The sequence below is a fragment of the Lactuca serriola genome, chromosome 3 (genome assembly GCF_051521515.1).
Source record: "Lactuca serriola cultivar US96UC23 chromosome 3, Lser_US96UC23_V15, whole genome shotgun sequence".
NCBI classification, from domain to species: Eukaryota; Viridiplantae; Streptophyta; class Magnoliopsida; order Asterales; family Asteraceae; genus Lactuca; species Lactuca serriola.
In genome coordinates, this window is record NC_136410.1 from 251,017,686 (window position 1) to 251,034,769 (window position 17,084).

A 17,084-nucleotide genomic window follows, 5' to 3' on the forward strand; every position below is an offset into this window, starting at 1 on the left:
CTGATTTTAGGGTTTTCACATAAAATGATAACTAGGGTTAGTGGTCCACACTTAACCCCTTAAGAACTTAATCCATTAAGCCCAATAATGCATTAGGTTAATTATAGGGGCATTATTAAGTATTATTTTAAGCTTAATTAATAATTTTAACATGGGTCCGGACCAACTCCAAAAGCTAGGGTTTCTTGACATTAGGGTTTTCTAACTCCTAAGTTAGATAATTATTTAATTAAATAAATATATCTATGCTTATAAATCAGGCACCACCCATTGCCACCTCGGGCAGTGGTGGTCGGTGGTGGTTCAAGGCGTAAACTACCTTTTTTATGGCGGGAGTTATAAATTTTTAGGTCCAAAGATACACATAAGCACACATCCACCCATGATGGCAGCTGGTGGCATCAAAACGACGATATGAGGTGGTAGCCACCACCTCACGGTGGTGGTGGGGGGTTTTACTTGATTTTTCTCTGGACAACAACACTTATACAACATCTCATCTTAAAGGAAATGCACATACACACACACACCTTATGACATACATACAATCACCCACATAGTGGCAGGCGGTAGTCGGAGATGATGGCCACCACCTCACGGTGGTGGTGGTGGGTTCTTTTTTGATTTCTTTTCAAGCAAATACACGCCAACACACGTACACACACTCAAAACACGAGTTCAACAACAAAATGTACACCAAATCTCAGCCACCCTCGTGGTGGCATATCGTAGTCAATGAGATAGCGACAATGGTACATCAAAACAAAACGAAGAAGGAGAGGAGAAAGGTTGTGCATCTTCAACCGAGAACAATGGCGACGACAACCACAACTTCGTTTCTCCAGCCTCCTTAACGTAATGGCATCAACTCGCAGGTCGTCCGTCTTCGGTCTCGACGGATCCTCCCGATAACCCTCATCGCCGCTGACGGGAGGAGTAGCAGTGGTCTAGCACAACAGAGGGTGGATGGCAACGATTGGAATAAGGTGGTGGCGACTGAGATCTTTAGGTTAAGGTTTGGTGATATCCAAGGCCAAAGGGAGGTGACGAGTATTAGACCCCGTCCATGTTCAAACTCCATATCATTTGACAATTATGGCCCCTCTCCCTCTATTCTTTTCAATTCAAGCCCATAATTTACCAAAATAGTCCTTGCTCACAAATTTTTTCACATTTTAAGTCCTAATGTTACAATATGGACCCCAAATTTAGGAAATTATATCGTTTAACTCCCTATGGCTAACATCGGTAAATTATTACGGATTTAGGGCTAAAATAACATAATATATAAAATACATATCGGGGTTTAGGGCTTTTTATTTATTTATTTTTATTTACTTATTTTATTTTATTTTAAACGGAATGTTACACTTTCTATATGTGATTTAATTTATGCCACTTTTAGGGTTATTACCGATACTTTATAATTACTTCTTTTATAATTTGCTTGATTATTTGCATAGTGTGTTCAAACGATGAACTTATGCGTTTATCAAAATAATAAGTGTCAATGTCTTCGTTTCACATTATTTTTGTTTAAGCATTGTACTTTTTAAGTACAATTTCATAATTGTAGTTTAAGTTTAGAAATAACTTCTTAACCATAGAAAATACAATGTTATTTTTGGTTTGTGAACTACATATTATTTTTTGTTTTACCCATGAAAGTATAATACTATTTCTGATTTGAGCATGAAACTATTTTTTTTTTGTATACACACAAAAAGTAAATAAGCATTTTATACCTTTCATTTTTTTTCAACAAAATTATTCTTATTTTGGATAGTAAAACCGATATCATTTATAAAAAAATGTCATTTATATTGTTTTTTTTTCTTTTTTTTTTAAACTAAAACAGTATTACAACTTATAGCAATGTACTTTGAAAATATATTATTGTAATTTATAAAACTTCATATTATTTCTTGTTTTCTTACAATCAAAATTACGTTATATATTTTTGTTGATTTTTTATTTTTTGCCTATATAATGATTAAAAAATAATAACCTTAGTTTTAACCGAGTATAATGTAGTGTTAATAAAATATTTTAAAATGTATAAGACTACGTTTTTAAATAATACTCCCGTAAAGAATTCAATCGGAATTAATAACGCCTTAATAAAATATTAATACCCGTCTTTATATGTTATAATAAACTATTCATAAATATGTAAGACCAAATTTTTAAATAATAATTAATGTATAGAGCCATAGAGGATTCAATGGGAATTAATAACGGCTTACTTAGTATACTTTTTGGACATGGACATGCATGCCGAAACGGTTTATGCAAGGTTTACATGCCTATCGAAATATGTTTTGTCTATTTATTTGGTATACGTACTAAATGAATAATTATATTAAATCATAATTATAAATAATACTGTTAAAATTAAATAGCCAGTGTTTTTACATAAAACGATTACAAGATTGTAAATATATTTTTGTTGATTTTGAATCTAATTTGACAAAGTGTACTCATATCATTCTTTTAATTAAATATTAGAAAACTACTAAGAGCAATAATTTTACAAAAATACGTTAAATTTGGGTTTTTGTAATTAAAATATTAACTGGACAATTATAACTGAACATAATTGTGGTGTAGAACTTGGTCCCGAAGCCTTAAGATTCCAAGTAGTGCCAGCAACACAATGACATCAACTCAACTAAGGTTATCTATCGACTATAAATATTATCTTTACAAGTACTGAAACAGTGCAATAGCTTTAAACCAACTATTCATGGCGAATACAGTAGCAGAGCTCGTCTTCATCCCTGTTCCAGGGGTTGGTCACATAATGTCTTCCATTGAGATGGCAAAAGTACTCGTTAATCACGATCAAAGGCTCTCCATAACCGTTCTTCTCATAAACCCTCCATATTCTGCCTTTGCTCTCACAACCTACATCAAATCGTTACCGAAGAAGGCTATCGAACGAATAAGCTTCATTGAACTCCCTAAAGATGAAACTCCACCCATGTTTGATCCCAAAGCTCTCGTGAATTCCTTTTATGAGTACATCAACAGTCATTCCAAACATGTCAGAAATGTTGTTGCTGACATGATAAGTCGACCAGATTCCAATCCGGTGGTCGGGTTTGTCCTCGATATACTAAGCACTGGCATGATAGATGTGGCAAATGAGTTTAATGTCCCAAGCTACGTCTTTTTCACATCAAACGCAGCTTTTCTTGGCTTTAATTTGTATATCGAGTCCCTAGTGGTTAAGAACCAAGATGTTTTCGAGTTGAGCAACTCAGATGGTGAGATGCTCATTCCGACCTTCGTTAAACCAGTTCCGACGAAGGTTTTTCCGGAGCTGTACCAAACTCAAGAAGGTCTAGACTTTCTTAAGCATTCTGTTCGGAAATTGAGAGAAGCTAAAGCGATAATGATCAATACATTCTTGGAGTTGGAAACACATGCAGTCAAGTCTTTGTCTACCCAGATTAATATCCCACCGGTGTATCCCGTGGGGCCTATACTAAATCTACATGGTATTACCGGAAAAGGCCAAGACAGTGATGTCATCCGTTGGTTGGATGATCAGCCACCTTCCTCGGTGGTGTTCTTGTGTTTTGGGAGTATGGGATGGTTTGAGGAGGTTCAAGTGAAGGAGATAGCATATGCTTTAGAGCAAAGTGGCCATCGTTTTGTTTGGTCCTTACGTCGACCTCCCCCATCATTTGAAGTACTCCCCGGTGATTATGAAGATCCAGGAGTGGTGTTACCGGATGGTTTCTTGGAGCGTACTAAGGGAAAAGGGAAAGTGATTGGTTGGGCTCCACAGGTGTCATTGTTGGCTCATGAAGCAGTTGGAGGATTCGTCTCTCATTGTGGGTGGAACTCGATGCTAGAAAGTTTGTGGTTTGGTGTACCAACAGCGACATGGCCAATGTATGCCGAACAACAGATGAATGCGTTTGAAATGGTGGTAGAGGTGGGATTAGCTGTAGAGATTAAGTTAGACTATAAGAACAATGTGTTTAATCCTGGAGACGATGTGGCCATTGTTAAGGCAAAAGAAGTTGAGAGCGGGATAAGGCGGGTTATGGAGGATAACGAGTTGAGAGAAAAAGTGAAAGAAATGAGCAAAATGAGCAGGGCTGCAGTTACTGAGGGTGGTTCGTCGTTTTCTTCAGTTGATTGTCTGGTTCATGATTTTATAAATAATACAATATGAAGTTCACGTTAGTAAATTGAGTCCGATATGAATTTGACGTTGCTATTTGATGATTTTCTTGCAGATTGTGCAATATTGTAATTGAGTAATACATGTTCCAGCTCTCGTGGTGATCTAATAAATAGAGGCAGAGACACAGATTCCGTAGTAAGTATTGCTGGTCTGTAGTAGATGTTGCCGGTTATAGTAGGTGTTGCCAATGACACATTTTATAGTAGAAAAAATTAAAAAAAAATCGAAAATTTTGCCATGCCTCCGAAAAAAACCGGTGTTGTCGGTGCACTTGGCACCATAGTAGATCCGCAAGTACTACAAAACATATTTAATATTCGATGGATTTTTTTGATGCGGTTTGATCTCTAAACCGTATTATTAAATCACAAAAAACTAAATTGACATCAACAAATAAAGAAACTGTACCATTTAAAGTTGTAGTTGACATGGTTTCAACATTGCCACACCATTTAACTTGTTAATTGATAGGGTTTTGTATAATCAATTAACGTTTAATTTGTTATTGCGGTTTCATCTAAACCGCACCTTCAAAACTATATTTTTTGATGCTTATTTTATAGCTCGCAACATTAAATTACGATTTTTTGTGCTATTTTTGTAAACCGCATCGTTAAAATCATTAGGGTTTTTAACATGTTTTCAAAATCACTCTTCTTCTTCATCTAGATCCTCTATGCATTAAATTATTTCATTCATTAAATGTAAGTATATTGTTATTATTTTTTATTTTATTTAACATGTTTATATATTAAATGGTTGTTTTCTTGTTATTAGCACTTTATGGCTGTAGAAACAAATCGTGTGAATAAAGGAAGTTGAGCGATTTGTTGTTATTGTTTGTAAAATCTTTAAAAGTTTTAAAGATACCGAAGAAATGAATATCATTTGTTGTAAAATGGTTTTGTTCCTAACTCTACTTGTTTACTTTATTGTAGCTCGATTGTTTTATACATTAATGATAATACATAGAATAACAATTCATACCTTGATGATGATCTCCATTCAAATGACCACAATGACAATTTCAATAAAATGTTTAATGGTGATGTTGAACAAGAAAATTACAATGCATATTTAAAGAAATAGAAACACTGTTATGTAGGGGTTCTAAATTTATGAAAGTTGATGTTGTATTGAAGTTGAGTAACTTAATGTCAAAAATCAGATGGAGTGATAAAAGTTTCACATGTCTATTAGATCTTTTGCATGACATGTTTATGGAAGACAATGAATTACCAATCATGATATAACAAGCAAAAAAACCTAATGTGTCTTATGGGATTGGAAATTGAAAAAATACATGCATGTCTAAATAATTATATGTTGTATAGAAACGAATTTGAGATTCAACATTATTGTGTTTGTTGTGGTGAATCGAGGTCTAAATCAAAAAAAGATTCGGATGAAGTTGACGATGATGTGACAAACAATGGAACATCAGCTAAAATGTCATGGTATCTTCCTATTCTACAGTGACCGAAAATGTTATTTCAAAACAAAAAACAAGAAAAATTACTTTGTTGACATTCCGAAGAATGTGCAATTGACGGAAAAGTAAGACATGTTTCAGATTCATCTTAGTAGAGAAACATTGATAAGAAGTATCCAAAATTTGGAAAAGAGATAAAAAAACATTCAATTTGGGCTTAGTTCAGACGAGATCAATCTTTTCAGGAACATAAACATTCATCATAGTATGTGGCTAGTTCTTTTATGTAATTACAATCTTCTATCGTGGTTATGAAATGAAAATCATTATAATGTTATTTTGATTTAGGGTTCGAGATAGACTGGTAACAATATTGATGTGTATTTGTCTCATTTGGTTGATGACTTAGAAACTTTTTAGAGTTTGGGTATAGACGTATATTATGTTTTTAAGAAAGAACCCTTTCGATTGCAGACTATGATTTTTTGTACTGTAAGTGATTTTCCAGCATACAATAACTTGTCAGTATGAAAAATGAAGGGTAAGAGAGCATGACCTATTTGTATGCTGGAAAATAAAAGATTCCTTCTAAAGGTTTACTGTTTGAACAGGATTGAGTTTGAAGAAAGTATTTATACCAGAACGATGAGAACAAGCTGGTGCATTTTCCAGAGTTGAAAATATAAATTTTATGTTGGGAAAAAGTATCGTGTTGATAAATCATAAAGATACCCTCTAGAAAAATAGGTCAATCTTTTGGGATTTATCTTACTGGAGACATTGTCTAAATGTTATAGATATAGAAAAAAATGTATGCGGGAGCTTGATAGAATTATTATTAGATACTAACTATAAAAAAATGGGATTAGTGTTTGAAATGACATTGTACTGATAGGAATACATAAAGATCTTGTTCTCGAATAGAGAGTCATCCGTATGTATCTGCCACATGTTCTTTATAATACATCAAAATAAGAAAATAAGTTTTGTCAATGTTTACATGATATCAATGCTCCATTAACTTATTCCATAGACACTAAAAGAACTTTGTCCATGAAAGACTATAAATTTCTTGGAATGAAGTCTCGTGATTGTCACATTTTGATGACACATATGACTTATATCATAATTTATGGATTGCTACTAGAAAATATCCAAAATAAAATAAAAATTCTTTGATTGTTTTTTAAAAACATTCCCTTGAAGCTTAGTGATTTAAAAGATTCAGATCTATAGTAGAAAGACATTTATGTTACCCTTTGTGAATTAGAGATGACCTTTATACCCTCATTTTTTGATATAATAGTTCTCCTATTATCTCATATCATACAAGAGTGTAGCATCTATATTCCACATACCTCATATTTTTGGCTCTAAGTATAAAATCTTTGCAAAAAGTCCTTACACGAGGCGTACTTCCTAGTACACTGAGCATAGATCATTAATGGGTGGTGAGGATTCTTTCGCGTATGTTAGGCGTACGTAAGAGTACGCAGTGCGTACTTACAAAGATTCCAGACCCTAATTTTTAGGGTTTGGACCCCATTTAATGGACTTTATGGCCTCAAACATTTCCTTACCTCCAACCTCCATCCCACTTAGCCCTCATCTTGAAACCCTAATTCTTATGTGCAAGTTTTGAAGCTTTTTAGTGATATTTTGGTGGTGAAGGAAAACCTTTGAAGTTGCGGTGTTGCATTCAAACTTTTGGATCCAGCATCTTCAGAAGGTATAAAGCTCAAATCTTGAAGCTTGCATTTCTAGATCTTGTTAGGTTGCCACTTAACATAAGCTCCACAAACACGTCAACAACAACAAAACCAACCCAAGCTTCCTAAGAAGAACCCGAGACCAATCCTTAGCTAAATATTCAATTCTACCCAAGTTTGACCAATGTAACATTCGGACTTCTAGGTACATCATTTATTCAAGTTTTTGGAAAGGTCTAATGTGACAACCCGATATTTCGAGACAATGTAATGTAAAACCAATCAAATTTAGGTCAAAATATAACTTTCCTAAAATCTTATTTGGGTTAAATAAAGTAGTAGGAATCGTATCAAGGTTTTCGTACATATAAAGAACCCTAAAATCCGAGTTATAACGAAGAAGTTATGACCAACCGAAGATTCTCGGCAAAACCGGCAACACCGATTAAACGAAAAACGCGAAGTTTAAATACAATAGTTTATAGCCTTAAGTATCTAAATGAAAGTTATAGATAACCTCAAACCGTGAGCGTACATAAAAAGAACGTCCAAATCTGACTTCGTATGAGGAAGTTATGATTTTTCCAAGATTCGGGTATAGCAGTAGACAGCTAAAAACTCGAAATAGAGCCCAAGATACTTTTAACCAAAACAACCTAAATGAGAATCTAAGGTCTCAATATTAGTAGCGCAATGGGAAAAAGTCTGACGAAAACAGACACCGGATGAAGAAGTTATGGAATTTTAACGGAATTTTCGTGTCCCGGCCCGTTAAAAATAAATAATTAAAAATAAAGTAAGAATTTTCCGATGAAGTCTAAACGAGAGTTGTAGATCATGTTTTTAGCTACGCGTGCATATAAATAACGTCGAAAACGGAGCTCGTACGCGAAAGTTATGAATTTTACGAGTTCGGGGTCCAAAATCCGAGGCTGTCAGGCCCCCACGACGTGGCACAAGCTTGCCGCGACCCAGCAAGTGACTGAGGGCGTCCAATCAATCGAAGAGGATAGGTTTGACTCCCCACGACGTGGCCATCACTTGCCACGACGTGGCACACCCCAAAAATGCCCCTATAAATAGATTTCAAGGGCTCCGAGTTCCATTGCTCAGTTCCTTTCTTTCTCGCGCCGAAACTCTGCGTTTACGCCCCTGAGACCCTCCCAAAGCCCCGGTTTTCACCTTCAAGTCCCGAAGGAAGGTTTTGTGTTCCCGAGATTCCCGAGATTCCCGAGAATCCCGAGATTTCCCGCGTTTTCAACTCTTCCTATCGAAGTTCTGCTCGATTCCTCTCTCGACTACTTCAAATCAACCACTTCAATCAAGTGAGTTCATACCCCTATAATCCACACTTTTAAATGTTTTATAAATGTTTTTATATGCTTTTAAGGGGGGGGGGGGAATACAACTAAAACACGCGATGATTATCGTATGTTATATAAAGTTTCGTTATACACTTTTTACCAACGGAACCACATGTGATTTATAACTATTATAAAGAAACTTTCGTATGAAAAATGTATCACGATAACATCATATATTTTGAAATGAAAAGTGTTGCTATTTATATATAAATCAAAGACTCTGCTTATACTGTATGTATATGTGTCCACCTTTGATACTACAAACATACGATTATTTTGGCACGAAAAACATCAATATTTTGGGATACTTCTTGTTATTAAATCAATCATATGTGATTTATAACTAGTATACAAATGGATTTACTACAAGTTTAACAGTTTTACTAAACATATTACTTCAAATGACTTTCTTAAAAGTTTTTACATGATTAAAGCTCGTTATCAAACTGTCTTACATACTGTAAGCTTCCTTTCAAACTCGGTTACAAAGGTGTTTTCAAACAGTGGTTTTCCGTGTACTTAAACTGTCTTATCAAACAAAATACTTTCAATCATTTTATAAACTGACATCAAGTCACAAATTCTTTATTAGACTTTTCAACGGTTTTACAAAACTTCTTTAAGCTTTTATATTATAAATTGTCTGCCTCTATATGTATAGTTATGTAAGAAATGTTTAAAAGACTTAGGAAGGCTATCCACCCTATTTCCTTTTCGCGCCTTGAGATGTGGTCTGGTGGGATATTGGGTATTCGTCCAAAAGTCGTTTAAATATTAGTTATATATCATGTATACATATATGGTCATAAATGTTCCATCAGTTAATTTAGTTCCGATACTCTTGGGTAGCAATGGTGTATAAACCTACTTGGACACTCATCAATTACATTCTAGTAAACTATTATAGGAATAGTTTAGAGTAAACAAAACATTTTCCCTACTACAAGAAATTACACCGGAGTCAGTTCATTCATGAGTCTAGACTACATGTTATATGAAAGAATACTCTTACATGAATACTTATACATGAATATTTTTACATAGACATTATATGGCAAATTACTATTACATGTTATATGTCTAGATACGGTTATATCGTTCGCCTTTCTATCTTTACCTTGTGATTCAATCACATCATCGACGAGATAGATTGGGACTTTATCTCCTAGTTCCACATGATACTTTGAGGGACTAACCATTCCGACAACCACTGTTAGCAACAGAGGTAAATGAACAATCTACGGATGTTTTAGGTTGATACCATTTCAGGTATACTTAAGGGACTACTACTAAGAGTTAAACAAGGAAAAACCGTCACATTTTCAAGAGATGCGTACTTTCAAAACAGTCAGGTCTAGGTAAAAGACTACTTTCAAAACATTCGAGTCTTGGTAGAAGACTACTTTTATACTAGTAGGAAATATGGGATTTTCTAGAGCTTTTCATACTTATACTAAATGTTTCATCGTTCATTCACCAGTCTTTCATATCAACTAATCAAAGCGATGACATTAAATACTTATGAACTCACCAGCTTAAATGCTGATCTACTCTTTCAAAATAACTTGTATTCTCAGGTTACAAATAGACAGGTGCCGATACAAGGTTTAGAGAAGACGAAGCAGTCAAGACTCGTCTTTTATTTTGATAAGTTATCATCATGTCTTGTACTATGAAAGAAAACACTTGTAACTAAAATTATACTATTAATGCAATGGATGATGTTGTTGCTTGTTTACTACTTTACATTTGTTGTGATGCATACATGACGTCCTCCGCCCCAGAACGTTTCCGCCGTTCTCGGTTTTGGGGTGTGACATCTAATAAGTGACTCGACGAGTCGGTGCTACAACTCATCGAGTAGGGACGTGATATGCCATGTGGATTAATGATCTACTTGATGATTTCGAGGAGCCGACTCGCCGAGTAGACGCTGTGAAGACAAACCCTAAATCCCCGTGTTTGGGGCCTATTTAGGTACACTTATAGCCTCATTTACGGCGCACCTTCACTGAGAGTAAAACCTAAACGTCCATTGAGCTTAGAGAGTATTTTGAGCTAACTTTGAATGTTTGGAGCATCTTGTGAAGAGAGGGGAAGAATTCCAAGCTAAGGGATGAGAAGGAGTTGCTATATCTGTGGTTATTTCACTTGAGAGCTTCTGCGAAAGGTATAAAGCTTGCACCTTTCTCATTTTTCTGAGTAGATCTCATGATTTTGGAATCAAGGGTGTAACATCCCGAAATATCAAGAGTAGAGTTGAAGGACTAAAAGTGTAAATTTTGAAGGGCAACTCGGCGAGTCCATGGATGGAATCAGCGAGTAGGGTCGCGACTTTGGCCGCGAGTCAAGTGGCCTACTCGGCGAGTCCAAAGATGGACTCGGCGAGTAGGTGCTGAGTGGAGAAAATCCTAAATCCGGGGAATGAGCCCTATTTAAAGAACATTATATCCTCTCCCCAGCCTCTTTGATTCCCCTTGAAGTCCAGAAACCCTAGAAAGCATGATTGAAGAAGATTAGAGTGTATTTGGAGCTTGGGGAGGTGTTTGTTGAAGAAATCTTGAAGGATAAGAGGCTTGGAGCAAGGGGCTTTGCTTGGATTCGAATTTCATTGCAGTTGGGGCGTCCATTGGAGGTAATATCTCGTTCTTGGTCTGATTGTGTGTGGTTTATTCATTTTGGGGTTTGTGGGAACTTGTCTATGGATGTAATTGGAAGTCTAGAGGTTAGATATGAGGTTGCTACCTCAGATCTGGAATGGAGAAGAATCAGAGAGCATGAAAGTCCCTGTGTTGGAGTGTTTAGTGAAGCTTGCATGTCCCAAACCCTAAACCAAAGTGAATAAGGCCTAGATCTCTTTGGATTCACGTAAAGTTTGCCACTTTACGTGATGGATGAGTTGTAGGAGGCTAGATCTATGTTTTGGATCAATTGCATGGTCTGGAATGCTTCTGTATGGATTCAGATCGGAGGTACTCGACGAGTCACATGGGTGAACTCGACGAGTTGTTTGAAGATGAGCTGGGACTCGGCGAGTTGGAAGAACAACTCGGCGAGTCGGATGAAGATGGCCTTGGACTCGGCGAGTTGTATGAACAACTCGACGAGTAGGTTGAAGATAGCCATAGACTCGGCGAGTCTGTTCTTGGACTCGGCGAGTCTTGTCGAAGAGTTCTGATATTCTCTGGTTGAGTCGAGAATCGGTGAGTCAAGGGATGACTCGGTGAGTTGTGTGCGAGAGGACTCAGAAGTTGTGGGACTCGGCGAGTCTCGGGGTGACTCGGCGAGTTAGGTCGCGGATTGAGTGAGCTCTGAGTATGGGAACTCGGCGAGTCATCGGGTTGACTCGGGGAGTAGGGTCAGTCAGGGGTTGACTTTGACCTTGTCTTTGACTAAGGGTTGACCAATGGTTTCCAGCGGTATTTTGGTAATTGTTTTTTATGGTTTTGAGTTCAGTGCATTGGTGGCTGTCCAGCGGTGGAGATCGTATCAGTGATCGGAGCAGCTTGAGTTACCTGTTCTGTCGGCAGTTTCGAGGTGAGTTATCCTCACTTTATCGATAGGGTTTATGGCACCAATGCCAACTATTTTATCAGATGGAAATCCGGGTAGTTGTCTATTGCTATGATATTACGGAATATGGGCCGGAAGGCGTTATATGTTGTGGGCCGGAAGGCATTACATGTTGTGGGCCGGAAGGCATTGCTATGTGGACCGGAAGGTCATGTCCTGGAAAGGCGTATGTGTGCATTTAGTATGTTGATTGATTCGTAGGGTGATGTTATGCTAGTGACCGGCTAGGCCGGTATCTTGATTAGAGTAATGCTATGTTATGTGATTTGTTGATCGATTGCTGATTGAGAACTGTTATATGATTATGTTTTATGTGCATGATTGCTAGGTCTGGGGTGTGACCCGGTATGCGGGGTCGTTCTATGTTCTGTTATGATATGTATGTTTTTTATGCTGTGGGCCGGAAGGCAATATGTTATGGGCCAGAAGGCATTGCCATTGGGCCGGAAGGCGATTTGTTTTAGACCGGAAGGTCGTGGCCTGGAAGGGCGTATATGTGGTTGGTATATTGGGGGTATCTCACTAAGCTTTCGGGCTTACAGTTGTGGTTTTATGTTTTTCAGGTTCTCATAAGTCTGTGGCAAGGCAAAGGCATGATCGTACCGTTCCTCGCGTTGGTGTTTTATGATATGAACCTGGGAAAATACTCTGTTAAATAATGTATTGAAAACCTTTTGTAAAGATTTTATGGAATCGAGATGTTTTTGAAAAATTTAAAATTGGTTGTATTTTTCGGGCGTTACAAAGGGCTTTTTCCATCTATTATGAGGACCTTAAGTGTTTTGAGTTCATATAGGTGTTTAGACTTTAGATCTGGACCATCTGAGGTCTCTAGAGTCCAAAAGTCCTTACTTTATTTAGCCATGACAATTCTCTTGAGTGAAAACCCTTATTAAAGTATGTTTTTGGCATTTCAAGCCCTAAGTTCCATGTATGGACGTAAAGCTTGTGACTTTACATGATAAACGAGCCTTAATAGTATAGATCTAGAGTTTAGGAAGGTTTTCTGCCTTGAAATCGTCTGAAAGAGAAGAGAGTCTGAATGGACTCGCCGAGATGAGGAGCCGACTCGACGAGTCGGTTAGGGTTTGTCCCAATAAGTTGGTTGTACTATAACTTGGCGAGTGGGGGTTAACTCGATGAGCTGAACCTTCACGAAGACTTCTAAGGGGCGACTGGACTCGACGAGTCACATGAGTGCACTCGGCGAGTCAGGTCAAACTCGGACTATTTACTTTAGTGTAATTGAGTACGAATAGAGTATTAATTAGAGATGGTTATGCTATGTTTTAGGCGAAGGCTAGTTCGATATTTCCAAGCAGGCGAGTCTTCTCACTATACTTACCATGAGTGGCAACTTTGTGTGACCGAGATGTGTTATGTGCTTACCTGTGTACCCTAATATTCTGCATTATGTATTTGTGATTTATGCCGAGTATTATTATTGTGAGCTTATTGAATTAGGATCGTAGGGTCCCACTAAGACATATTGATCGGAGGGTCTTATTGGGTTATAGCCTAAAGTGGCTAATGTGCTATGTATGGTATTTGGGGAACTAACTAAGCTTCGTGCTTACCGTGTTATGTGTTATGTGTTTCAGGTACTTCTCAGGATCGCGGGAAGGCGGCGGGCTTGATTGTACACACACTAGCGTTGGAGTCACGATTTGAGTGGATCCTGGATTTGATATATATATATATATATATATATATATATATATATATATATATATATATATATATATATATATATATATATATATATATATATATATATATATATATATAGTTTTGAATACATGTTTGATGATTTGATGTTTGTGCACTTTTGGAATTTTTGGAAATGAGATAAATGTGTTAAATTTGAAAAAAAAAAATTGGTTTTGAAGATTTACGTTGTTACGACACAAAGCCAAACTTGTCAAAAAGTCAACAGTCAAAGTTAATGTCAAAATTGATGACAACAGGTTTCCACGTTGTGGCCTTCCTTGGCAACATCCTAAATGCCAAAATGGTCGTTGATTCCCAGTTGCCACGTTGTGGCAACCTAAGGCCATGACCTGGGGACTAATCTGAACAGCTCAAATGTGATAACCCGAAATTTAGGTCTAAACTGTAGACAGTCAGTTCACCACGAACCTCTATGTAATCTAACCTATTGAGCTTTAATGCATATTTTTAATAATATATAATGTCATTACAAGTATTGTAAGATACCAAATGGTATCTTACTTCCAATTGTGGGAAATCTCAAACAAATCAAACAACTCAAATTCAAACCTTAGTTAATACGTTTGAAAACCTGAAAATTCGTATAAAGTAGTTGTGAACGAAACAAACATTATAGTCTCATAGTATATGTTCCCATGTTTCCAAAAATTTAAATAACGTCCAAAACAGAGTTCGTATGCAAAACACTATATACATGACCTTAATATTTTTTTTATTTCTTCTATATCTAAACGTGTAAATTAATGAAGATCCAAATTTTTATTACAAACTTTTAGGCAAGTTTGTTGACTTTTAATAGAATTGATTGTAATAAGAAATTTCTTTGTAGTGAGTTTAGGCTGTCTGGTATGGTCCAAGAAAGGATGTGTGGGGATGACGTGGACTCCCCTGGAGACGTATGAACACCAACCTAGGGGTGGGTGGTTTGCATGTGACGTGAGGCGGAAGACGGATGAAGACGGAGGCTTTGAGTGGTCAATTCAGTTTTGGACCGTTGCTTTGATTGTTTCGACCGTTTTTCAATTGAAAAAAATCTTTTTATTATTGATTCAAATTCTCTCTATATATACAGTCATTTTACACATAATTTCCACTAAAACACACCAATATTATTTCAAAACAAACACACACATTCAACCAAACAATGGATAATTTTCCACCTCTTATTTCTTCGTCATCCGATGATAACGATTCTCATGAGGATTTGATTTTCTATACGCTGTTGTCCGTGGCATGAGACATGGTACGTGTGAGGGGTGCAAGTTCAAACGTCGAGAAGAAGCATAGAAAATGGATCGACCGAAATCGAGAGGCGACACATGAACTTTTGGTACATGATTATTTTGTTGTTGATAGTTTATATGATCTATCTAAATTCGAAGAACGTTTTCATATTAGTAGAAATTTATTTTTATGTATAGTTAGAGATTGGACATGTAATTATGAATTTTTCCAATTACGACGGGATGCTAGAGGTAAACGCGGTTTTACTAGAATACAAAAATGTACGACCGCTCTTAGACAATTGGCATACGGCATCGCCGCAGACACATCAGATGAGTATCTAAAAATGTCTGAAAGGACAGGTCGAGAGTGTACATATCTATTTTGTGAGTATGTTATAGAGTTTTATCGTGAAATATACTTGCGACATCCGACTAAAAACAATGTTGAACAATTGTATGGCACGTATCAAGCTAAAGATTGTTTTCTGGTGATGCTTGGTATCATTCATTGTACACATTGGGAGTGGGCAAATTGTCCCAACGCATGGCGTGGTCAATTCACGCAAGGTGATCATGGGGTGCCGATTGTTCTATTGGTGGCGGTTATTTCAAATGACCTATCGTTTTTGCATGTATTCTTTAGTATGGTGGGGTCAAACAATGACCTGAATGTGCTCCAAATGTCTCCGATATTTAATGATATTTTACAGGGTAAAACACCAGATATGTCATACATTGTCAATGGAAATGAATATAAGTACTGGTATTACCTAGGTGATGGGATATATCCAAAATGCGCTACATTTGTCAAGTCATACATATTTCCGGTTGACGATAAACGAAAAATGTTCAAGTTAGCAGAAGAATCTGCACCGAATAATGTAGAACGAGCGTTTGGAGTCCTCAAACAAAAGTGACACATAATGAAACATCCGAGACGAACATGGGACAAGGGAAATTTGACGACGGTGTTGATTACTTGTGTTATTTTACATAACATGATAATGGAAGAAGAGGGTAGGGCTATTTGTTCATATACCGCAAACGATATACTTAATCCATATGCAGTAATACAAGTTGGCAGCCCGACATACTCCTCAAGGATTTTGGAAATAGAAAACCATGAAACACATCACAATCTACGACATGATTTGACCGGATACATATGGAAAAGACAATTCCAATGGCAAAATGACGATGAAGAAGAGGAGGATGAGGATGGTGACGACGAGGTGGATGATGTCAGTAACGATAACGATGACGATTAGAATTTTTCTATGTTTTTTTATGTTTTTTAATTTTTATTTTATTTAGACAATGTAATGTTTAATTTTAATAATCTAAGTTTTAAATATCTATGTTTTTAATTAATGAAATATGATTTTATTTTTTTTATGTTTTCAAAAAATTAATTTATGTTATAAATTATGTTTTTTATGTAATATAATGTTAAAAAAATTGTGGAGTGGTAAACATTTCCAATGTTTAGTCAGTTGGTGGTTGGTTGGTGGTGAAGCTGACATGACGCAGAGGTCACATAGCTTTTTTGATAGGTTGGATGTGACCATTCCCCAAACTCACTACAAGAAGTCTGGGTATTAGCGGTGACGCGTGTCGTCGCTAATGGTTGAGGTTGTCGCCGCTAATACCTTTAGTGGCGACACGTCGCTGCAGATGCGTCGCCTGTAACATCCAAAATTTCAAACAAATTTAAACTTTTAAAAACATATCAAGTTCATCAAAATATTACAACTTTGTTTTCAAAACATTTTTTATCAGAGTCTTGTCCCCAAACAATAAAGTAAAACTGATGTACGATTACGCCTTGGCCTTGCCGCGATCCCCTGA

At 36.5% G+C, this 17,084-nt stretch overlaps 1 protein-coding gene and 1 pseudogene across 1 annotated transcript; both read left to right on the forward strand.

The window, feature by feature from the left end:
- The first annotated feature begins 2,746 nt into the window (after positions 1–2,746).
- LOC145094866 (anthocyanidin 3-O-glucosyltransferase 2 pseudogene) lies at positions 2,747–4,189 on the forward strand (annotated as a pseudogene).
- Positions 4,190–15,580: 11,391 nt separating this feature from the next.
- LOC145096168 (uncharacterized) lies at positions 15,581–16,153 on the forward strand. The gene has a single exon (XM_079033933.1). The coding sequence runs from the start codon at positions 15,581–15,583 to the stop codon at positions 16,151–16,153; it is 573 nt and encodes a 190-aa protein (XP_078890059.1).
- The last annotated feature ends 931 nt before the right edge of the window (positions 16,154–17,084 follow it).

What these genes read in the sequence shown, in the direction of transcription:
- LOC145096168 (XM_079033933.1), top strand. Translation starts at nt 15,581, where the DNA reads ATGTCTGAAAGGACAGGTCGAGAGTGTACATATCTATTTTGTGAGTAT.